The 24,169-nt window shown below is 41.1% G+C and overlaps 1 protein-coding gene across 3 annotated transcripts in view; it reads right to left on the reverse strand.

Annotated features, from left to right (window-relative positions):
- The window catches only part of ATL3 (atlastin GTPase 3), a 56,341-nt gene that overhangs the window by 5,112 nt on the left and 27,060 nt on the right, over positions 1–24,169 (reverse strand). For all 3 annotated transcript variants that reach the window (XM_040639279.1, XM_040639278.1, XM_040639280.1), the window contains 9 exons: positions 22,479–22,583; positions 21,946–21,996; positions 14,158–14,214; positions 12,669–12,761; positions 11,827–11,965; positions 2,906–3,033; positions 2,229–2,285; positions 848–919; positions 37–468 (listed from right to left, as the gene is read on the reverse strand). In XM_040639279.1, coding sequence (XP_040495213.1) covers positions 37–468; positions 848–919; positions 2,229–2,285; positions 2,906–3,033; positions 11,827–11,965; positions 12,669–12,761; positions 14,158–14,214; positions 21,946–21,996; positions 22,479–22,583 — 1,134 coding nt within the window. The remainder of the gene's footprint in view (positions 1–36; positions 469–847; positions 920–2,228; positions 2,286–2,905; positions 3,034–11,826; positions 11,966–12,668; positions 12,762–14,157; positions 14,215–21,945; positions 21,997–22,478; positions 22,584–24,169) is intronic.

Below are 24,169 nucleotides of genomic sequence, written 5' to 3' on the forward strand. Positions count from 1 at the left end.
GATCAACCGGTGGCCTCGTCAGCGGGCACCACTCACCTGCTCCAACACATACGCTGCACCAGAATCAATTGCTCCGCCCAGCTCACGATATTGACCAGAATACCTGATGTATCCCCAAGTAAGAAGTGCAATTAGCAGCAGTCCAACCATACAGTTGAACAGCTGGGCCACAATCTCAAGACCAACAAAGCCAGTGAGGCCTGAGGCTATGTACAAAATCACGATGCCCGTGAAAAGCACCGCAGGGGTTCGGAAGGTGCTGAAGACATTCTTGCTGCCATTGTGTTTGCAGAAGTTCTCATAGAGCTCCTTGATCTCCTCCTCCAGCTCCTGCTGGTAACGAAGGCTAAAGTCCTTCCCACCCATCTTCTTGGTCTTCCTAAAATGGTCCAGAGCAAGCTGCTTGAATTCACAGTGCTTCTCCTCTAGAATGTCTGGAGACAAGTAAGGTTTCTCTCCCCCACAAACCTAAAAAGAATTAAGACATAACGTATTGAAGATCCCTTTGAAAACAAGTGCCCAATGAAACAAGCGAAAACACTGAAAAAGTCAGAACATTTTAAGATATTAGAAATTAACTTTAAATTGATGACCAAAACCAGTAAGAGTCTGGGTTCACTTCCTCTGAAAAGTGCACTGAAATAGGCAGGGTGACATTAACTGCACCAGAAGAAAGGCTTGCTTCGCAATGGAAAGAACCAGAAGACCCCAACTACCAAGGGGACCTGAACACAGCTTTCTTGTCTTGTCATCTTCACATACATTACACAGGATCAGTTTGGGCTTCTGGCGTCAGCAACACGCCCAGGTGATAGATAAGTCAGAGTAAGACACGTGCCCAACATACCTCTTCCATGTTGTTGTAATAAATGTCTTTGGCGGATGCTGCAGCTGCTAAATTGTTGGCTTCAGCAGTGGCCTTTTAAGAAAGGAAAGCATGAACTCTGAGTCCCCTCTTTTAACATTCTACCACAAATACCCAAGTGCCAATGTCCTCTCACCCTGTCCCCATTCTTCCTTTTCTAGGATCCTTCTGCCATTTGTTAGGTTTCCATATAGCCCAATTTATGAGATAAAATACTCCTTTTCTGCCAAAGTTTCTGCCAAAAATCATTCTTATACATGAGTCTCTATCGTCAATTAAACCTCTGCAAATATCATTCCCTTTGCTTCAATTTTAAGTGCTAAGAAATAGACATGGGTCAAAAAAGGGAAAAAAATTTATCTTTCATGAATTCCAACTCTAGCTTCCTTTGTGAAAATGTTTTGCTACTAAGGAAATAAACATCTGGCAGTAAACGGCCTTATGTTCTCCACACGAAAGTCAGAAATTATGTGTTAATGAAATGACATCTTGAAAACAGCAAAATGTTGAAAATAAAAGTCGCCGAAAATAAAAAACCTGGCCAGCGAGTAGTAAATAGGTATGTCAGGACGTGTCCTACTAAAGTAGACAACAGATAACAGGACAATAATTTGTCTAAGATAACTGGGTCTGTTCTACGTGGGTGTAATAAGACCGTGCTCTCACAGTGTGTTTGGTGGCAAGACCAGACCCAGTGAGGGGCCATTCTGCTTTAATTGTACCCCCATGAATATGCACAAAACCCCAGGGGGCGGGGGCGCCTGGTTGGCTCAGTAAGTTAAGCATCTCCCTTCAGCTCAGTCGTGATCCCAAAGTCCTGGGATCGAGCCCCATGTCAGGTTCCCAGCTCAGCTCCCTGCCTCTCCCTGCTGCTCTGCCTACTTGTGCTCTCTCTCTCTCTGTGTCAAATAAATAAATTAAATCTTAAATAAATAAACAAACAAACAAACAAAAATTAAGGAAGGAAAAAAAAAGGGCAGTCACAATGCTGAAGAATGTGCTAAAAATTAACATACTTCAGCATAACAGGCACGGAGAGCAATGGCATTATTTTCTTTCCTTTTCTTTCTTTTAAAGAGTTATTTATTTATTTTAGAGAGACGGCATGTACACAAGTGGGGGAAGGGGCACAGGGAGAGAGAGACAGAATTCTCAAGTAGACCACCCCATTGAGCACAGAGTCCTTACGCAAGGCTTAGTTCCAGGACCCTGAGATCATGACCTGAGCGGAAACCAAGAGCTGGACACTAACCGCCTGAGCCACCCAGGAGGCCTGCATTCTCTTCTTAAAGGATGCTACTTCTTGTGTATGGGTCAACAAGGAATCAAACAGTATCATTTAGGATGTCAAACAACTGCTTACCTGAAGCATGGATTTGGGATGAGGCAGATCTTCTCCTTGGTAAATTTTAATATATGCCTTAGAATATAAACATAAAAACAACTGTGGAAAAATGTGATTCTGTCACATTTAATCATACTTTAATTTTTAGAAAGTGGCCATACAACTGCATTTTCCTAAAAACCTAGATCAACACCCAGGAATTAGCAAAAACACAACACACCTTGGAGTGCATGTTAGCATTTTTAGTTAACTAAAACTGTTCTCAAGCAGCACAAGCCTAGCAAGGCTAGGAGTCCCACCAGATTCCCCATGCACACTGGCCTCACCACTACCTGTGGGCACAGTGACCGTCCGCCTTGAAGTAGCCATGTCACATCTAGGTACCGTCTCCTCCTACTCACGGCAACTTCCTAACCACCTCCTGTCCACACCATCTTCCTTGAGGAACAATCTTCCTTTAGCCACAGTAATTACTCCTCTAAGAAAGTGCAAAGAACATCCATTTGGTTCTTAGACCGATACTGCCACCCAGTGGCCCACTCCTGGAAGGACACTGGAGGCTCTGAAAATGCCTCTCGCCATCTCCCCCATGAAACTTGCCCCTAAGCTTTAAAATAATAAAATTCAAGTGAGTTTACAACCTAGATCAGTTTTACCAAAAGTCAAATATTTTGATAATTAAAACCGATATTTACCTTAAAATACTCCAAAAGCCCCCGACAGGTGACTTTTGACCCATTGATCTCCTTTTCCATTAAGTTAGCTGGGTTTAATACATATGGAATCAGGATCTGTAACTGCTCTTTGAATTCACTGGCAATATCTGTTCACAAGACCATGAAGAAGAAAACAGTAAGCCAAACAGGTTTATTCAACCAAGCTGAGCATAAAATGCAATCTTCAGTCTATCTTAACTGTTGTAACACTTGCTAGTTAAAAGTGAGGGGGTTGGGTCGCCTGGGTGGATTAGTCAGTTAAGCATCTGCCTTCGGCTCAGGTCATAATCCCGGGGTCCTGGGACTGAGCACCGCATCAGGCTCTCTGCTCAGCAGGGAGCCTGCTACGACTCCCTCCCCCTCTGCCTGTTGTTCTGCCTACTTGTACTCGCTCTGTCAAATGAATAAATTTTAAAAATCTTAAAAAAAAATAAGGGGCGCCTGGGTGGCTCATTGGTTAAGTGTCTCCCCTCGGCTCAGGTCATGCTCCCAGCATCCTGGGATTGAGTCCCACATCTGGCTCCCTGCTCGGTAGGGAGCCAGCTTCTCCCCCACCCTCTGCAGTTCCTCCTGCTTGTGCTCTCTGTCAAATAAATAAATAAAATCTTTAAAAATAAATAAATACAATAAAGTAAAATAAAATAAAGTATTCCCTTCCTTTTCAAGGCTCCTTTATATTGCTAAGTTGTTTTTATGAAAGACTGTACCAATTTATACCTCTCCCACCAATGTGTAAGAAGGCTATTACAACTCTCAACACACTAGAGATTTTTTCAAGATTTTATTTTTAAGGGGTGCCTGGGTGGCTCAGTTGGCTAAGCATCTGCCTTTGCCTCAGATCGTGATCCCGGGGTTCTGCGATCGAGTCCCTCATTGGGCTCCCTGTTCAGCAGGGAGACTGCTTCTCCCACTGCCTCTGCCTCTCTTTCTGTCTCTCATGAATAAATAAATAAAATCTTTTAAAAAAAAAGATTTTATTTTTAAGCGGTCTCTACACCCAGTGTGGGGTTCAAACTGAGCAGGGAGCCTGACGCGGGACTAGATCCCAGGACCCTGGGATCATGACCTGAGCCAGAGGCAGATGCTTAACCAACTGAGTCACCCAGGCACCCCAATGAAAAGTGTTTTTTTTAAACAGTAACAGAAATTATAAACAATGGGAAGACAGAATATTCAATAAATGATGTCAAAGTATTGGTATCTACAGAAAAATAGAAAATGGTCTCTACTTCACACGTATCAAAATTAATTCCCAGTGGATTAAACACGTATATGAAAGACAATACTTGAAAGAGAGAGACAAACAGAGCAAGGGAGAGTGTGTGCGGGTGTGTGCGTGGAGAAAGGAAAGGATTTTCTAAACAAGACTTAAAAAATCACTACATAAGATCAAAGGTGAATGAATTAAATCACATTAAAACTAAGGCACCATAAAAAAAAAAAAGACAAGACAGAAGATGGGAGAAGATATCTGCAACATATAACTAACAAAGAATCATATCTTAAAATACACATATAGGATCTATACACTGCAGAGAAAGACAAACCCAATCTAAAACTGAACAGGCGTGAATAGGAATTGCAGAGGAAAGGAACAATAAATGTAAATAAATATATGAAAAGATACTCAATCCCATTAGTAACCAGAGAAATACAATTTAAGGCCACAATGACACACTGTTTTTATACCACTAATTTGGCAAAAATTAGATGTCTGATAACACTAAGCATTGCCTAGGATATGGATCAACAGGAATTTCTATATATACCGATGAAGGGAGCATAAATTGGAACAGACACTTTGGAAAACAACCTGGCATTATCCAGTAAAGGTGAAAATACACAAATGCTAACATCCAGGAATCCTGCTTTTAAAGCACATACCCTTGGGAGACTCCCATATATCCACATACACTAGAATGTCTGCAGCACTGTTCGTAACAGCAAGAAAGGGGAAAAGCTCACATTTCCATGGAGATTAAATTGTGTTATATTCGCAGAAGGCACAGTTATACCACAGTAAAAGTGAATGAACTAATAAACTACATGCAGTAACACAGATAATCTCAGAAATAAAACACTCAGGGGCGTCTGGCTGGTTTAGTCAGTTGAGTGTCCAACTCTTGATTTCAGCTCAGGTCATGGGATTGAGCCCCGTGTCAGCTCTGCACAAAGCGCAGAGTCTGCTTAAGATTCTCCCTCTCCCTCTGTCCCTCTTCTCGCCTGCATTCGCACGCACACTCTCTCTCTCTCTCAACTAAATTTTTTTTTTTTTAATTTTTAGAAGATTTTATTTGAGACAGCATGAGAGAGACAGAGAGAGAGAGAGAGAGAGACAGCATGAGCAGGGGGGAAGGGCAGAGGGAGAGGGAGAAGCAGACTCCCCGCTGAGCAGAGAGCCTGACTCGGGACTCGATCCCAGGACCCTGGGATCATGACCTGAGCCAAAGGTAGACACTTAACCAACTGAGCAACCCAGGCGCCCCTAAAATTTTTTAATAAAAAAGAAGAAATAAAACACTCAATGAAAATAAAGTTGGCCACATACTATTTTTTTAAGTTCAAAATTAGACTTAGCAACAGACTAAGTGATTCAAACACAAGTAATGATTTTTTTTAAAAATTCAAGGGCAAAATAAGCAAAATTTAGAATAGTGGTTATTTCTGTGGAGAGGCAGGGAGATGGGATAGGAAGAAGCACACAGGGATAGCAAATAGTACTGGTAATGTTCTAGACAATAGACTGGCAAACTACAGCCCTTGGGCCAAATACAGCCTAACTGTAATTGTCATTAGTTTTGTTGAAACACAACCATGTCTTCATTTATGCTTTGTCTATGGCTGCATTCTTGTTTTAACAGCAAAGATGAATGAATAATTGCATGGCCCACAAAACTTAAAATATTTACTACCTGGTCCATTACAGAAAAAAATTTGCCACTTCTGGTTCTAGATAAGTTGGGTAGTAGGTTCATGATGTTCATTACCTGAGGTTTTATATCTTACATATATAAGTTCTACGTATCCTTTCATATGTGTAACACTTTTGCATTCTTTTGGATACCTAATAGTACATTTTAAAATTTAATGATAGCTCATTATTTTAATTTGTTTTCATTTCTGTTGTTGCTAGTTAGACCAAACTTTCTCCCATCTTGGTTCGTCAGCTGATTTCCTTTTCCCCTACCAGGGGCCTATATCTTAGAATATAGTCACTCTTCACAAAGTCAACAAATACACTATCTTCTATGATGTATACTATAATCACTGAAATATTTTCTCCAGTTTGTTTGCCTTTTTTTTAATATGCATAAAATTATTAGATATTCAAATCTATACCATTTTTCCTTGGCAATTTCTTTTATTTCTCCTAATTTTAAAGAGTCCTTTCCCAATTCCAGAAGTCTAATAAAATTAAAATTTCCCCCATGCTTTAATTTTCATAATTTAACTTTGTAATCTACCTAGAATTTATTTATGCCTCATAAATTAAAATCTACATGACATTTTTCTCTGATTAGTAAATATGTACTCCTCATCTCTACCGATTCCCATCCCAGCTTAAATAACTGATCAATTATAAGATCTCAAGACATCAAAAAAAAATTTTGGTTTTTTAATCGTCTCACCTAAATAAATGGGTACCAATCTCCCATCCAAATACTCTTAATTCTATAGTCTCCTCAGGATGGCGCCAAAGTACAGCTTTCACCAATTTTACCCGTATTACACATTGTCTAGTGGCTTCATATATGATAAAGGTGATATTTCAACCAGTGGGGGAAGTTGGACTATTCAATAAATGCTTTTGGGACAAACGGGTAGCTATTCAGAAAATAAGATGGATCTAAACTGGATCGTAACTTATAATGTGAAAAATAAAACTACAAAATTTCAAGAAAAAAAGTGGGACAAATTCTTTATAACTTGGAGTGAAAAACCACAAAATAGTGTACACACTATGCTATTCTGTGTATATTCATATTTGCTTGCACATACTAAAGAAACTCTGGGAGCCTTAAAAAAATGGAAGAGACGGGCGCCTGGGTGGCTCAGTTGTCAAGCGTCTGCCTTCGGCTCAGGGCGTGATCCCGGCATTCTGGGATCGAGCCCCGCATCAGGCTCCTCCATTGGGAGCCTGTTTCTTCCTCTCCCACTCCCCCTGCTTGTGTTCCCTCTCTCGCTGGCTGTCTCTCTCTGTCAAATAAATAAATAAAATCTTAAAAAAAAAAAAAAAATGGAAGAGACTTTTCACTGAATACTTTTTAATCCTTTTTGGGATTTTAAACATGTGAATGTATTACCTATTCCAAAACGAAACAAAAAACCCTTTTTTTATGGTGCCAACTGTTATCATACTAGAAACTAGCACAATGTAGACACCACAGATTGTTCCTACATTGATTTTACCCAGATTTAACAGACCCTCAGCTAGTCATGCCTCCATAAAGGCTGTACCAGAACACTAGTTTTAGACTCGGAACAGACAAGAACCAGCTCCTGACAGACAATCTCAAAATCTCATGGCATCAAAGAAGGTTGTGCCCTAAAACTCTTCTGTTTAATTTCTAGCTAAACAACTCAGTGGTTACTGCATGAGGTCTCTCTGCGCTAGAAAATATGAAGATGACAGTTTTCTTTATGGTTATGGCAGAGTCATCTGTGTCTGATGAAAGGGTCTCAAAAGTGAGCTAATCTAGCTGACAGGAAGCAGCAGGTGAGCAGCGATTGTACCAAAACTAAGATTGTTTGGCAAGTGTTCACCTCTGAATAAAGTCATTCTTTAAAAAAACAAACAAACAAAAAACAGCAAAATAAAACCACTAAAATCATCCTGAAGTATCTGGGAGACATTTGCAGAAAATGTTAACTCGTTAAATTTAAATGTTCTACAGTAATTACTTTAAGGTCCTTCTGTGGATCAGCCCTAACTGCTCTCAAGTTAATGTTGTCTTTTCCAGGTTATGTGGAATGGGGCTTGCCGGATCTCAACCAAGTCACCCTGCAAGTATATACTTCAGAAAAGACAACATGCAGGCATTTTCTTTAACTGTGAAAAACACATCGGCTCCATTTACAGGTCCCCCAAAATAAAGTTTATGTGGTTCTCAATCAAGCACTTGCCAAATACTCCAAGCCACCAAGTGTTTGCAATTTTGCATCCAATTTATGCTTCACTCAAAACCCCTCAATACCCTGTTTAAAAGGTTCCCTAAAATTACAAAATATCCATCTGCAAAGCCCCTAAAAAGTACACAAACCTTTGCAGAGCTAATAAGAATTCTTTATGAACAATCCTCCTAACGACTATAGTTCCTGAAACAGACACACAAGGCAGACTATAAATACATATATATTTTTAAAAGAATTTATTTATTTGACAGTGCACGCACACGCAGGGGGAGCAGCAGGCAGAGGGAGAGGGAGAAGAGGGAGGAGCAAGCTCCCCACTGAGCAAGGAGCCCGATGCGGGACTGGATCCCAGGACTCTGGGATCATGACCTGAGCTGAAGGCAGACGCATAACCAACTGAGCCAACCAGACACCCCTAAATATATTTTTAAAGTAAAACAAAAAAGGAAATTTTTATTTTTCAAATCTTTTCTTTTAAAAACATAATTATAAATATACATTTTTAAATAAATAGGATCATACAACATATACTACTATGCAACCTTTTTGCATTTAATAAGATGTCATAGACATCTGTGCAAACACAGATAGATCTATCTATACTTTAACCTTTTCAAGGACTTTGAATAGGGGCGCCTGGGTGGCTCAGTTGGTTAAGCATCTGACTCTTGATTTCGGCTCAGGTCATGATCTCAGGGTCATGAGATGGAACCCCACGTCAGGCTCTGCAATGGGCGTGGAGCCTGCTTAAGATTCTCTCTCTCCCTCTCCCTCTGCCCTTCCTCCCTGCTCTCTAAAAAAAAAAAAAAAAGACTTTAAATAACTTTTAAAATTAACTTTCAAAGGTGCAAATGTACCATAATTTAACCAATTCCTCAAAAACACCCATTTGTTTCTAATTATTCCCTATTATAATAACGGTACAGTAATATATACCCTTGTCCATGTATTTTTACCCACTTATTTGGATAGTTCCTTAAGATACTTTCCTAAAAGAGAAACACTGGATCAAAGGATGTAAACATTTTAAATTTTGATACTAACCCATAAAGACTATGAATTCGTACCAATTCATTTGCACTTTCTCAATTATTGTGATGCTACACATATTTTCACGAGTATATACTGACCATTTGTACTTCTTCCTTTGTGACTTGCCTTTTCACGTAAGAGAGTAAGATTTTAATCCCATAAGTGTGTTTTAAAGTTCAATGATGGATGAGGGAAACAAATAGTACATAATTATGACACTAACAGCTGCTTATACAGAACTGTTCCCTATTTTACAAATAAAATAGGAAAATTAGCACAATGAATATTTAGTGATAAGTTGTTCATAAGTTTTAAATACATACAGGGTTGAACACTATCCAACAAAATGCACATCCTCCTGGAATCTCAGGACATGACCTTACTTGGAAATTACAGATATAACTAGTTGAGATCATACCAGATTGGGGAGCAACCTAAATCCACACAGCAGTGTCCTTATAAGAGGAGAGAACGCACAGAGACACAGAAAGAAGGCACCCATGTGATGACAGAGACCGGAGTGACGCACGCAGCTCCGAGCAAACCCCAGAAGCTAGGAGAGGAGCAGGGAGCGGATTCCCCCTCAGAGCCACCAGAAGGAATCAATGCAGACGCCATGATTTCAGAATTCTGGTCTCCTAAACCTGTTAGGCAGTAAATTTCTACTGTCCTAAGCCACCCAGTTTGTGGTGCTTTGTTACAAGAGTCCTAGGAAACAGATACAAATGCACACCCAACAGTCATACAAAATTTCAAAAATCGGGGTTAGAAAATGTTAAAAAGCTCTTCCTATTTCCTGGAATGACATAATAAAAGTGAATTTTAAAACAATGTTTTTGAAACATTAAAATGCTTAAAAACACAGCGAAATGCCTTTTTGCAGGTTTATACTTGATAACCTGAGAACACGCTGAGGCTCAAGTGTACACGGGAGTCACTGAACCCACCCCCTCCTCAGCAGCCTCATTTGGGAATGCCCTGGACACCTCCCCTCCCAGTGATGAACAAACCCGAGTTTAGGTTTGGTGAAGGTATGTCTAATAGTCTAGTAAGAGTGGTAAAGCCTGAAGGAACACATCATCTACACACTCAACTTTCTCTCCATACTCCACTCAGAAAAGTCACTTGCAACTGCTTTTGAAGGAAAAGGTTCTAGCTCCAGTGTGGCCTGAGCAGATTTTTCTCTAAAGCCAGACCCCAAACTTGGATTTCTGCATTGCCATCTAATAGGCTCTGGAAGTCTCCTGCTCAGGAAAGCTGCCAACCACATAAAAATATCACACAGTGACAAAGAGAAGATAAAGGTAAGTCTCTCAAACTCAGTTTCTTCTGCACTACGAAGCCCAGCTGGAATGTAAATCTTAAACTGAAAAAGTACATTAATGTTCTTGGATCAAGTAAGTCAAATAAATTGAAAATGACATATTTTATGTTTATTACGAGGCTATGAAAAACTTCCACTTCAAAAGGTAAGTTCTCCTGGAACCTAAACATTATATACCCTCTAAATTATGTCTGCAAAATAACAGAACTTCTGCTTTAGCCCAATATGACTTTGGGGCAAAAAGAATCTAGATGTGAATCTCTGCCCCCTCCCGGCCCCCCACTTACTAGCAGAGTACTTTCAGCAAGTTCCTTAACTTTCCTAAGCCAGTTTGCTCATCTGTGAGATAAAGGAGACAGTATCAGCTTCCGGAAGCACTGGGAGCATGAAGTAGGAAAGCTAGCACAGTGTTGGTGCTATGGTCTGAATGTTTGTGTCCCTGCCAAATTTGTATGTGGAAATCATAACCCCTAAAGGTGAAGGTATCAGCAGGCGTGGCCTCTGAGGGGTGATTAGGTCATAGGGAGGAACCCTTGTGAATGGCACTAGTGCGCTTGTAAGGGAGACCCCACAGAGCTCCCTAGACCTTTCACGCATGAGGGTACAACCAGAAGTCTGAGAACAGGAAGACAGCCCTCACCTAACTGTGCTGGCACCCTGACCTTGGACTTCCAGCCTCCAAAACCATGAGAAATAGATTTCTGTTGTTGATAAGTGTATGGCATTCTGTTATAGCAGCCCAAAGAGACAGGCGGCGGGAAATACAGCGGAGCCTCAGGAAATGGCAGTTATTTTTATTCCTACTTTACTGGGAAGCAGAGCAGCTCAGGTAAGTTTATAAACAAAGGTGCTAGTTTAACACATGTGTAAACTGAAGGCCGGACATTACGTGACTCAAGGTCTAAATGAATAAGGAACGAAAATAAGAGAATGGAATCCAAGAGTCCCAACTCTAATTTCTCTAAGCCACCACCTAGTCACCACTTCCTGATACTCACGTGACCCGGCACCAGGCTCTGCGCTAATTACAAAGAAGATGAAAACACAGCCATGCCGTGTATCACATACCTTCCTTTGGGGCCTTAACTGTACTTGATAAGTAACAGCTGACCAATGTTTAGTGTTCCTTCATTTAGCGCTTTTATCTCTTGTAAACCAGTAATTACAACAGGCCTCTTAGAAAGATCGTTCATGAATCTGACCGCCACCATCTCAGATGGAAAGTTAAGGTGAACTCTAACGGTCACAGTAAGGCAGAAGCAAAACCTGAAATGGACTCTAAATACCATTCTCTCTAGGAGAACGGGCTGCCCCTTCTCAGCATTCACCGAACCGTAAGTGACATTCTCAGATCATTGCTTAATTCCAAACATCGAACCACAGGTCTAAAGTAACAACATTTGTAACACACCTTTCAATTTCCCATCAAAGTCAGGGCTTGTGGCCACCTGGAGTCCTGGGTGTGGTAGGAGAAAACAGGTGACGCTGGAGAAGCAAGAGTGAATGTGGTTTCGGACATTCTGAATTTCCTCGTGTTGATGTTCTTTTACCTGCCAATGAAGACCAACAATTGACAAAAGACCATTTGTTTTTCTTCACTAGGAACCGCTAGTATAGGACAAAGGAAAGATTTCCCAACTCTGATGGACCAGAGCGGCCTCCGTTTTGTCCAATGAGAAAACTCAGAACCCTAGAACCAATAAATGCATACATTTGATTAACCATGGTTTGGCTCCCATAGCAACCAAAGAACAGGGGACTAAAGAGTTTCTTATAAAACAGCATTGCACAATACTTCGGAAGAACAAGGGAAGGTTTGTGGGCACGAAGCAGGATCTAACGAGTTAGCAGTGATTGACAAAGGACTCCCGTATTTTAATTTCGGAGATCGGGCTAAGCCTGTTTATATCCACCCCAAAACAAGTAAGAATTTTGAAGAACAACAACAGAACTGAAGTTCTGAATATGACATTCTAAAGGCACATAACAGAACCTGGTGCAAAATATGAAACAGAAACCACGATCAAAGCTTGGGCCAGAGTCAGGAGACCTTCAAAAATCCTTCAAAGCCAGAGTCCTTCCCTGCAATCCCTGTGCGCTCCATATCCAGGCTCTTCACTCCTACGTGAATACAATTAGCGTACTAATATTCATAAGTATTTAACACACTTAATAGAATTTTATATAATCTGCCTTAAATACTACAGCTAAAGGCAAATGAGAAAGTTACCACTAGTTTATATTTCTACTTACCTGTAGACGCTTATCCAAAAAGGACATCCCTCCCTGTAGTCCATAGTTGTATTCATAAGGGAAACTCCAGTCTCGAACCAAAAACATCAGTGTCTATTTAGGAAAAGAACAGAACATATTATAAGGTTGCATAAATTCATTTTCAAAATAACAACTGAAATACTTCCTTGCATAGAGCCAGCTTTTTCAAAGGGGGCAAGAAATTGTGAAGGATTTATTTCTTCTGTAAAGTCTTAGAAACCTTATAAACACTAGAAGGACATGTATAAATCAAATGTGAGGTGAATATATTTTTGTTCCCATGGGTTGATAAGAGCAGAAGGAAGAGATTGAGGAGATGTTAAACTCAGGACTCTGCTCTAAAGGCAAGCATGAGGAACGTGGTAAAGGACAAGAAAACAGCATGGTACAAGCGAATAATGAAATCAGATCTACTTTTAATGTTAGAAAGAAAAACTATAAATAATAAATAAATAATAATACTTAAAGCTCCGCTAATCTTATTGAGGTAACTATGCATTTTCATCCTTGTGAAACAACTGGCTAAATAAAGCAGGGGCCAGAAAACTTTTTCATAAAGGACCTAAGAGTAAGTATCTTAGACTCTTACAACAAGAAGTAGCTATGGAGGGCGCCTGGATGGCTCAGCTGGTTAAGCGTCTGCCTTTGGCTCAGGTTAGGATCTCAGGGTCCTAGGATCGAGTCCCACATCAGGGTCCCTGCTCAGTGGGGAGTCCACTTCTCCCTCTGCCCCTGCTTGTGTGTGTGCTCTCTCTCTCAAATAAATAAACTCTTAAAAAAAAAAAAAAAAGCAGCAGCTATGGACAAATGAGTGTAACTGTGTTCCAATAAAACTTTATCTGCAATTTAAATGTCAGTGGCCACAGCTAGTTTACACATGTCGTGAAATAGTATTGCTTTTTTTATTTCAACCATTTAACAATATAAAAACCAGGGTGCCTGTGTGGCTCAGTTGGTTAGCACCTGCCTTCGGCTTGGGTCATGATCCCAAGGTCCTGGGATCGAGCCCCACACTGGGCTCCTTGCTCAGCGGGAAGCCTGCTTCTCCCTCACCCTGGGCCTGCCGCTCCCCCTGCTTGTGCTTGCTTTCTCTCTGTCAAATGAATACATAAAATCTTTGAAAATAAAAAATAAAGAAATAAAAATATAAAAACCATTCCTAACTCACAGGTCATATAAAAACAGGCAGCTAGCCTGCTGATCTCTGAACTAAGACAAAGACGTGAAGGGCATGTGGGTGGCTCAGCTGATTAGGCATCCAAGTCTTGGTTTTGGCTCAGGTTATGATCTCAGGGTTGTGAGATCAAGCCCCATGTGGGGCTCAGCACTCAGCAGGGATCTGCTTGAGATTCTCTCTCTCCCTCTGCCCTCCCCCAACTTGCATTTGTGCCCTCTAAAATAAATAAATAAATCTTAAAAAAAATAAATAAAACAAAGACATGAATTACATTTACAGTTAGCATTCTACCTGGAAGGGTTTTTGGAAAATTTCATCCATTGCCAGACGACCATATTCCGTGAAGAGCTTTAAAAAAGAAGAGTTAATGGTTTGTTAGGCAAAATTATTTAAAGTATTTCTACAGCTATTATTTAGCAAAGAATTCATTTAACAGACTCAATGCTACTTATGAGACCAAAGTTCTACAGTTTCAAAAGCCTGGAGAGGCATGAACCTCAAAATAATCTGTTATTCCTCTGTCTCACATTCCATATCCCAATTCATTAGCAAACCCAGAATCCAACCGCTCACAGCTTCCACGTGACCTGGAATATTACGACAGCTTCCTAACTGGTCTCCCTGCCTCGGCCCCTACTCTGTCCCCAGACTATTCCCAGGACAGCAGCCACAGTGGCTCTGTGATAAGGTTAGTTAGATCACATCGTGCCTCTGCTTAAAACCCTCCAACCTCATAGCAGAAAAGGCAGTCCCTTCCAGTGAGATCTGGCCACCCTGGCCCTCCTCACTCTTGCTCAAATATGCTGTGAACACTGCTGCCTTACTGCCATTGTTCCAACCCCTCCTTCTGGCTGTAAGGTTGTCCCCCCAAATAACTGTACAATCTGCTCCCTCACTTTTCATGGTCTTCATTCAAATGGCTCCTTCTCAAAGAAGCCTTACCAACCTTCTACCTCAAAAGATTACAAGTTTCCCCACAATTCTTCTTACCTCACATCTCTTTTAAATATCTTTCCTTAACCTGACTCACTATCTAACATGCTATATTTACTTATTTTGATTAGTGCTTGTCTTCACTACTAGAATTTACGCTCCAGGAGGGCAGGGGTGTTGGTCTGTTCCCTGCACTACTGTATCTCTGACAGCAGGAGGAGCACTGGGCCAAGAGCATGTACGCAGTGCAAAGGACCGAATGACCAAATTCTCTAAGGTCAGGGTTTACACAGACATTCATCTCCAAGTCCTCATGAAGCCTCTCACTAAAAATATAGCAAAATGAAGTTTAACAGTTTAAAAGGTATAAACTCGCAGAATAAAGAGGATGAGAAATGATATGGCAACAAAGAAGAGCTGTCAAAAATACTCTGGAAGGAAAACAGAAAAATGAAAACTATCTCAGGTTTCGGATTTCTCTGCCTTATCTGTGACAGACAGGCCAACAAGAAACAAGCAGATTTTCTCTGCAGAATCCCTGGAAGGCTCAGAAATTAGAAGCACCAGTCACCACGAAGGAAAGGGTGAGGGAGCGAGGCTAACGACTGAAGAAACGGTTCAAAGTCTTCGGAGGGAGCATCTACACTCCCAGATCCTGTTACCTCCCCGTGCTCCAAATCCTCTTCCTGCCCCCACAGAAGACGGGAAGTGTACTGTCTGGAAGGGATAAACCGGAAAGAATTTACACTTTGATACCAAACGCAGCCGAGCAGAGTAAGGTAAGTCCCCTACTTCACTGGAAATGGGCACTTAGGTTAAGGTCTACACACTGAACAGTGAGACTCAGCCTCCCATCCTGCTGGAGCCACTGCAAGCTTCTACCCACCCCCCCACCCCCCGGCAGGAGTTTAAAGAATTCTTCTCTGGAGAAAATGACAGCCCAAGAACAGGCTGCAAATACAGATATTCAGGGGCTGCAACAAACACCCAAATCATCTTGTCCAGTCACCTCACTGTGATCCAAAGCAGTCACCAGGCCGCCCTCTTACCAACGGTCCCGGTCAGATTTTTAACAGCACACTCTTAAATACACGTGGCCAAGGACACCAGAAATTTGAGAGAAGCTACTAGCAAGAAAGACAAAAACTTGTGTCCTTCAATTCTAACATCATACTATATTATTCCTTTTATAATTTCTTCCCCTCCATTTGCTCTGTTACGTTTTACTAAAACACCTCTCATTATTAACAGGTGTAACCTCTCCTGAACTGAGGCTCAAATTTCCCTCTTTACTGTGCCCTCCCATTCTCCCTCTCCTCCACCTCACCTTCTCCTCTCTTCCCTTTTTCCCCGCTTCTCTCCTCCCCTGCCCTGCTCTTCTCTCTCTGCTTCACTCCCTTCCTCTGGTCTGACTTCTGCTCTGTCGTTTCATTCAGCCCGCCAGGGAGATTTTCTCCAATTTAGCATCCACCTCCTTCTCTACTGAAGTTTCTGATTTTAGTGACATGGTGTTCATTTCCAAGCTTCTGTTTGTTTTCTGAATTTTAACAGGATCCTGTTTCTTCTTGGTTACAACAGCTGCAACATTTTATCTTTCTGATCATATGCATTTACAAAGAATGAAGAAAAAGCCCAGACTAAGGTACATTACCATGAAAATTCATGCCAAGAAGAAGATCTTAAAAGCTTCAGAGAGAAAAAGGTCACATACAAAGGATCAGGAATCAGATGGTGTGGGACTTCAGCAGCAACACTGGAAGCTGGAAGGCAAGGAAGCAATGCCCTCAATTCTAAAAGAAAGTTATTTCTACCCTGTAATTCTAGGATAAAATTAAAATATTCTCAGACTTACAAGAACTCAGAAAAGTTATCTCCTATGCATCCATTCTATCCTTTCACAGAATGCTACTGGAGAATGTATAAAATTAAAGAGAACCAAAAAAAAAAAGAGAGAGAGAGAGAGGATAGAGAATAAACAAATAAAAGATTAAATAGGATCCAACTGCAAAAAGAATTGAAATTCCCAGGCCCTAATTTCAAGCTATATTACAAAGCTATAGTAATCAAAACAGTATGATATTGGCACAAAAACAGACACACAGATCAGTGGAACAGAATAGCTTTCTATTCTCCCAGAAATAAACCCCGGTATATATAATCAATTGACTTTATGACAAAGAAGCCAAGAATATACAATGAGGAAAGGACAGTCTCATCAGTAAATGGTGCTGGGAAAACTGGACAGCTACCTGCAGAAGAATGAAACTAGACCACTTTCTTACACCACACAAAAAAATTAACGCAAAATGGATCAAAAACTTGAACATAAAACCTGAAACCAGAACACTCTTAGAAGAAAACTAGGTGGTAAGCTCCTTGACGTCAGTCTCAATGATTTTTTGGATTTGGCAACAAAAGCAAACGCCACAACAAACAAGTGGAACAACATCAAACTAAAAAGCTGTGCAGCAAAGAAAACCACTAACAAAATGAAAGAGCAACCTACCAAGTGAGAGGAAATATTTGAAAATCGTATATCAGAAAAAGTTAACAGCCACAGTATATAAAGAATTCATACAACTCAATAGGAAAAAACAAAACCCACAATTCAATTAAAAAATGGGCAGAGGATCTAAATAGACATTTTGCAAGGATGGCCAGTGGGTACCTGAAAAGATGCTCACCATCAATAGTATCAGGGAAATGAAAATAAAAACCATAATGAGATACCTCCTCACACCTATTAGAATGAATGTTCATCAAAAAGAAAAGAAATATTAAGTGTTGGTGAGAATGTGGCAAAAAGGGAGCTCCTGTCCATTGTTGGCAGAAATTTAACTGGGGCAACTATTATGAAACCAGTATGGAGGGTCCTCAAAAAATTAAAAATGAAACTACCATACAATTCAGCAATTCCACTTCTGCATAATTACTTGAAGAAAACGAAAACAATAACTCAAAAAGACATATGCACCCCCATAGTCAATGCAGCTTTATTCACAAATGCCAACATATGGAAGCAGCCTCAGTGTCCATCAGTGGATGAATGGATACAAAAAAAATGTGGTGCATATATTCAGTGGAATGTTATGTGCCATAAAAAAGAAGGCAATCTTGCCATCTCCAACAATATGGATGGGCCTTGAGGGCATTACACTAAGTTTTACTAAGTCAGATGGAGAAAGGCAAACACTGTATGATCTCATTTATATGTAGAATCTGATCTCACCTATATGTAGAATCCGAGAAAAACAAACAACTTAAAAACAAAAAACAAAGAAGCATATGGATACAGAGGTGGAATGGTGGTAGGGGACAAAAAGTGAAGGGGATTAAAAGTACACACTTCCAGGGGTGTCTGGCTGGCTCAGTCGGAAGAACATACGATCTTGATCTCTGGGTTGTGAGTTCGAGACCCACATTGGATGTAGAGATCACTTAAAAATAAAATCTTAAAAAAATTAAAAAAAAAAAAAGTACAGACTTCCAGCTATAAAATACATAAGTCATGGGGATGTAACGTACAACATGGTGACTACAGTTAATAATACTTAAAAGTTGCAAAGAGAGTAGATCGTAAATGTTTTCATCACAAGGGAAAAAATAATAAATTTTTTTAAAAAGAAAGAAATTGCCAGTGGGACAGCTGTACACCAGGACTAATGGAGGAGGAAAACACAATGCCCAGGAGTGATGCCTCCCCCCATGGAAAAAAAACAACCTGAAGTATGAAGACCATACTGAGAGGTTTTAGGAGTCTATCCCTTGAGATACATTAATGATAAGCACACAGAACACTAAACTAGCAAAAAACATGATACAGGTAATTCATTACAAGAAATGCAATCATAATTCACAAGAAACCTCAGTGAGGAAGAACATATAAATACAACCATGTAATAAGGAAATAACAAATACTTTTTTAGCCAAATATTGTGATCTAACTGTTGGAAGGATGAGGGGAAGAAAGCTGTGGGTGAGGGTGGGAGAGTGGTAAAGATGCTAAACCCTAATTTTATACAAGAAGTTATTACTATTAAAATTATAAAAATCCAGAAGGAACAGCATAACCATGTTCTTGAAAAATTTAGAAGCAAATAAGAAGACACAGCCCAAAGGACAAGTGATTGGCTCTGGAGAAAGGAAGTAAAAGGTTGGAAGAATGTTCTTTTTTATTATGAACATTGCAATACTACGGACTTTTAAAGTATGTGTGTGTATAGATATATATTACTTTGTTAAAACAATAAAATGATACTTAAGAAAAAGAAAGCACCTAACACATATAAAATACTATATATAAACAAAACAAAACACACATACAAAACTACAAAACCCATGATCTCTCTCTGTAATTCTGAAATCCAAAAAGCTCTAAAAACCCAAGCTAGGTGGCAAACTCCCTTAGAGGAAAACCTGCCTTGAACGGATGTGAGGCTTTTTATAAGCTTTATTTATCCCATTTCATGAATCAGTCATACCTCTCACTGCAGAAATAGTAGCATGTTTCATTAGGAGCTATTACCTGAACGCCCATTCCTGTCCTTGACCTCATGCTTATACGCAGCATATTTTCTATCTAAAATCAAGAAAATTTCAAATCCCAAAACACAGTCTCAAAGGGTTTGCATAAGGCTTGTTGTCACATGTTACCTATTTCCTATAGAGATATTTATGTGTTCACAAAGAAAAAGAACACAAAGGCTATATTCAAACCTGATATGTGGTTACCTCTGGGGATCAGGAAGGGGGACTTCAGTTTTACCCGAGGTGTCCCAATTTTTTGCAAGAACATCATTTCTAATTTCATTATGATTACACTATTAACTTTTAAAAATACAGAAACGACCAGAGTGACAGATGTCATCTTACTAATGATAGAGCTAAATGCAGCCTCTAGGAAGAAGGCATAGAGGGAAGGAGGATCTCCACCAGGAAACGCTACTGGAAACAGGGTCTTCACAGAGGTAATCATGTTAAGACGAGGTCATCAGGGTGAGCTCTAAGCCAACATGACTGTGTCCTTATCAGAAAAGGTAACACAGACACAGGGAGAAGAATGCAACGTGAAAAGAGACACACAGACGGCCGACAGAAGCCGAGACTGAAGGCCTACGGCTAATGCCAAGGAACGCCGAGGACGGCCAGCGAACCAGCAGGAACGAGGAAGGGGCAAGCACGGACTCTTCCCCACAGGCCAGAGAGGGTGCGGCCCTGTGGACAGCTTGAGTTCTGACGGCTGGACTCCGGAACCGCGAGACCATAAGGCTGTGTTGTCTTAAGCCCCCTCGTCTGTGGTACGTTGTCACAGCAGGCCTCACACAGCACCCGGGCCTACTCAGCGTGACCTCTCACTGACTGACAACACGGTCTACCTCAGACGTGAGTGTGTCTACAGCTCAGAGTCCACTGCCTCACACAAGCTAGGTGTCCAAAACAACGTGCAAAAGGAAGGAGCCTAGAAAGAAGTTTCAGGTGACAAGGTGTCAAACTCAAGTTTTGATGGAAATGTTTCAGGAACAACAGCTCCCAACCCCGGGGTCGTGACACCAGAGTAGAACCACAAGTTATAAAGTGCAAGCCAAAGTGAGGAATTCTTTTCTTTGCTTTTTAAAGGAACTGAAGTTAGAACTAATTCAAAGTAATTCCCATAATAAATGACTCCCTCACATTCCTGTGCATGCTGATCTGTTTTCCTGAACGTCACTGGGACAGGTGGGATCAGAAAGGCGTGCCAAGAATTGCATTCAACTCTGGAATACCCATGGAAGAGTATTTTACAAGGATAACATATAAGAACCGCTGCATGGAGAACAGAAGACAATGACTAATAGCAGCAGTAGTAGTAGTATTAATAAATAATGGCTCACAGTTATTAAGCACATACTCTTTTCTCGGCACATACTGCTATGCATTTTATAAATGCTGATTTATTTAGCTACACCTGGATTTTTGCAATAGCTCACAACCAGTCTCACTGAATGCACACCTGTCCCTAAAAATCTATTCTAAACAGCCAGAGTGATCCTCTGCTCAAATAACGTCACTCCTCTGCTCAAAGCACAGCTCCTATACCCATCGCCCAGAGGAAAAGCCCAAGCCCTTGGCGAAGGCCAAGCATCAGCAGGACCTAAATGCCTCTCTGACTTTATCACTAAGCCTCCTCCTGTCACGGGGCACCTGGGTGGCTCAGTGGCTAAAAGTCTGACTCTTGGGGCGCCTGGGTGGCACAGCGGTTAAGCGTCTGCCTTCGGCTCAGGGCGTGATCCCGGGGTCCTGGGATCGAGCCCCACATCAGGCTCCTCTGCTGGGAGCCTGCTTCTTCCTCTCCCACTCCCCCTGCTTGTGTTCCCTCTCTCGCTGGCTGTCTCTCTCTGTGTCAAATAAATGAATAAAATCTTTAAAAAAAAAAAAAAAAAAAGTCTGACTCTTGGGGCGCCTGGGTGGCACAGCGGTTAAGCATCTGCCTCCGGCTCAGGGCGTGATCCCGGCGTTCTGGGATTGAGCTCCACATCAGGCTCCTCAGCTATGAGCCTGCTTCTTCCTCTCCCACTTCCCCTGCTTGTGTTCCCTCTCTCGCTGGCTGTCTCTATCTCTGTCGAATAAATAAATAAAATCTTAAAAAAAAAAAAAAAAGTCTGACTCTTGATTTTGGCTCAGGTCATGATCTCAGAGTTGTGAGATCAAGGCCCACGTTGGGCTCTGCACTCAGCCGGGAGTCTGCTTAAGATTTTCTCTCTCCCTCTCCTTCTGTCCCAACCCATCCTGTGCTCTCTTAAAAAAAAAAAAAAAAAAAGCCTCCTCCTGTCACACCTCCTAGTCCTAACCACTGGCCTCCCTGCTGTTCCTCGATCTTGCCAAGCACCCTCCAGCTCAGTTCTTTCTTCTTGCTGCCCCCCCTCCTATACCACTTCCCCCCCAGATATACTGCAGGACTTACTGACCCACTTTCTTGGGTTCTGTGCTCAACTCAGTAAGGCCTTCTCTGATTACCCAGCAGTAACAGGGTGCAGGACCGCTGTGAGCCAAAAACCTTCCCCCATAGTTCAATCTGTTGCTAAACCTACTCAGCTGTAAAATTTCTCTTAGTCTTAAAACTTTTAAATGATATACTAGGACATTAAACTTTTTATGATGAACATATACCTGCAGCTGTTGAAGATCATCTTCCTGAATGTTCTGGGACAAATTATAAATCTAGAAAACAAAAATCCAGATTGATAACCACTCTAGTTTCACTTCAAAGGAATCCCAAATAAGCTAAACCATCTAACAGAAACTTTGTACAACTAGAGGTTTACATATAAGAACATAAGGTCTGTTCAAACAGTAATATTATCTGTCTTTTGGAAAACTGCATATGATGTTGAAATCACCTAATTCTTCCTTTACAGCTTAAAAATCAGTTTTCCTAAGTTCTCACCAAATCCCCATTTCCAGTGTGATGTAATTAATGTAATTTCATGTTCCACTTTTCAGACTTTTTTTGGAGTATTTTATACATACTGATGACCAAAGTGGAAAAATAATTAAAGCTCCTTATTGAGCTTAAGTTGTATCTATAGCTTAAAAAGAACATTTACACATCACCTAGGGATTCTGATAACAGAACTGAAAATAGATGTACTCCCTTTATCTTATTTCCTCCACAAACTTTTATCTTAATCAAGTGGTGATACCTGAACAGAACTAGTCATGGTGCTTAGAGCGAAGATGGTGGCACAATCTTTCACAGTGGACTGGCTATCAAACGCCCCCTGGGTATCCATCAGAACAACTGCAACCTAAAAGAAAGGGAAATAACAACAAAATATGTTAGACTGAGAAGGGGAAAAATGTAGAAAAGAAATTGAGAAGTACAGGTAACAATTACATGAGGCTTTGGCACCTGTTTGTAGTTCTACAGAAAAGTAGTTATTGAAGTGCCTTGTCTTGATCAGAGAATTTTTCTGGAGAGGATTATCTGCTCTGACATGATGATATGGCATGAAACAGAGACCTACAAAGCAGTATGTATAGACACGGAACGTGCCCCACCAATTAAAAGAGCCAAAAGGTGAGACCAATTAGCTCACTTAGCAAGCCATTCAGATATTTTTATTCAGAAAGTAATAATATGTTATCACTTTTCCGTAACTTACATATCAAGTCCATGAATCACATATTTTTTAGTTTATTTTCTTATCCCCAATCCTCTACTGTGGTAAAACAGATATGATATAAATCCACGCAAAAGAAAGTATAATGCAAAATAGAGAGATAAAACCAAACCAAATAAAGTTTCCAGCCAGCCTCAATGCACTGAAACCTAATGACAGACATGAAGGCTTTATCCTTTCCACACTTTATCCAGTTTGTGAAGAGGATACTGTCAAACTAAACAAGGAATCAGCATTAATCATGGCTGAGACAAATGAATATCCACACAAGAGAACAGTATTGGATCCCAACCTCAGATCATATACAAAATGGATCAAATTAACTCAAAATGGATCAAAAACCTAAATGTAAGAGATAAAACCATAAAACCCCTAGAAGGAAACAGAAGTGTAAATCTTCAGGACCTTGGATTAGGCAATGGTTTCTTATTTTTTTTTTCTTTTTTTTTTTTTAAGATTATATTTATTTGAGGGGCGCCTGGGTGGCACAGCGGTTAAGCGAGGACCTTGGATTAGGCAATGGTTTCTTATTTTTTTTTTCTTTTTTTTTTTTTAAGATTATATTTATTTGAGGGGCGCCTGGGTGGCACAGCGGTTAAGCGTCTGCCTTCGGCTCAGGGCGTGATCCTGGCGTTATGGGATCGAGCCCCACATCAGGCTCCTCTGCTATGAGCCTGCTTCTTCCTCTCCCGCTCCCCCTGCTTGTGTTCCCTCTCTCGCTGGCTGTCTCTATCTGTCGAATGAAATAAATAAATCTAAAAAAAGGAGGAGTTAAGATGGCGGAGGAGTAGGAGACACCGTTTTCAGCCGGTCCTCCGAGTCGAGCTGGATAGGTACCAGACCAGCCTAAAAACCACGAACCAGCCTGAGGCAGGAAGGCATCTGGATCTCTACAAATGAACATCTCCAGCGCTGAGTATTGAGGTACGAGAGCGGGGAGCCATGAAACTTGCACAGATATCGGAAGATAAACGGAAGGGGAGGGAGCCGCCGTGTTCGGCGCCAGGAAGCGGTCGCCACTTGCGCGGGAAGCGGGAGGGGCTCACGGACGGCACCCACAAAACAGCAGACTGAGACCGTGAGCCGGGTGCGCGCGCCACCAGGCATCTCGCGTAACACCGGAATCCCGGTGCGCTTACTGGATCCAGACTGAGACCGGGAGATCCGGGAGCGCGCGCGGGGCGGCTGGCGGGTGGGGGGGCTTGGGAAAC

The sequence above is a fragment of the Ursus maritimus genome, unplaced genomic scaffold, assembly GCF_017311325.1.
Source record: "Ursus maritimus isolate PB19 unplaced genomic scaffold, ASM1731132v1 scaffold_23, whole genome shotgun sequence".
Classification (NCBI taxonomy): domain Eukaryota; kingdom Metazoa; phylum Chordata; class Mammalia; order Carnivora; family Ursidae; genus Ursus; species Ursus maritimus.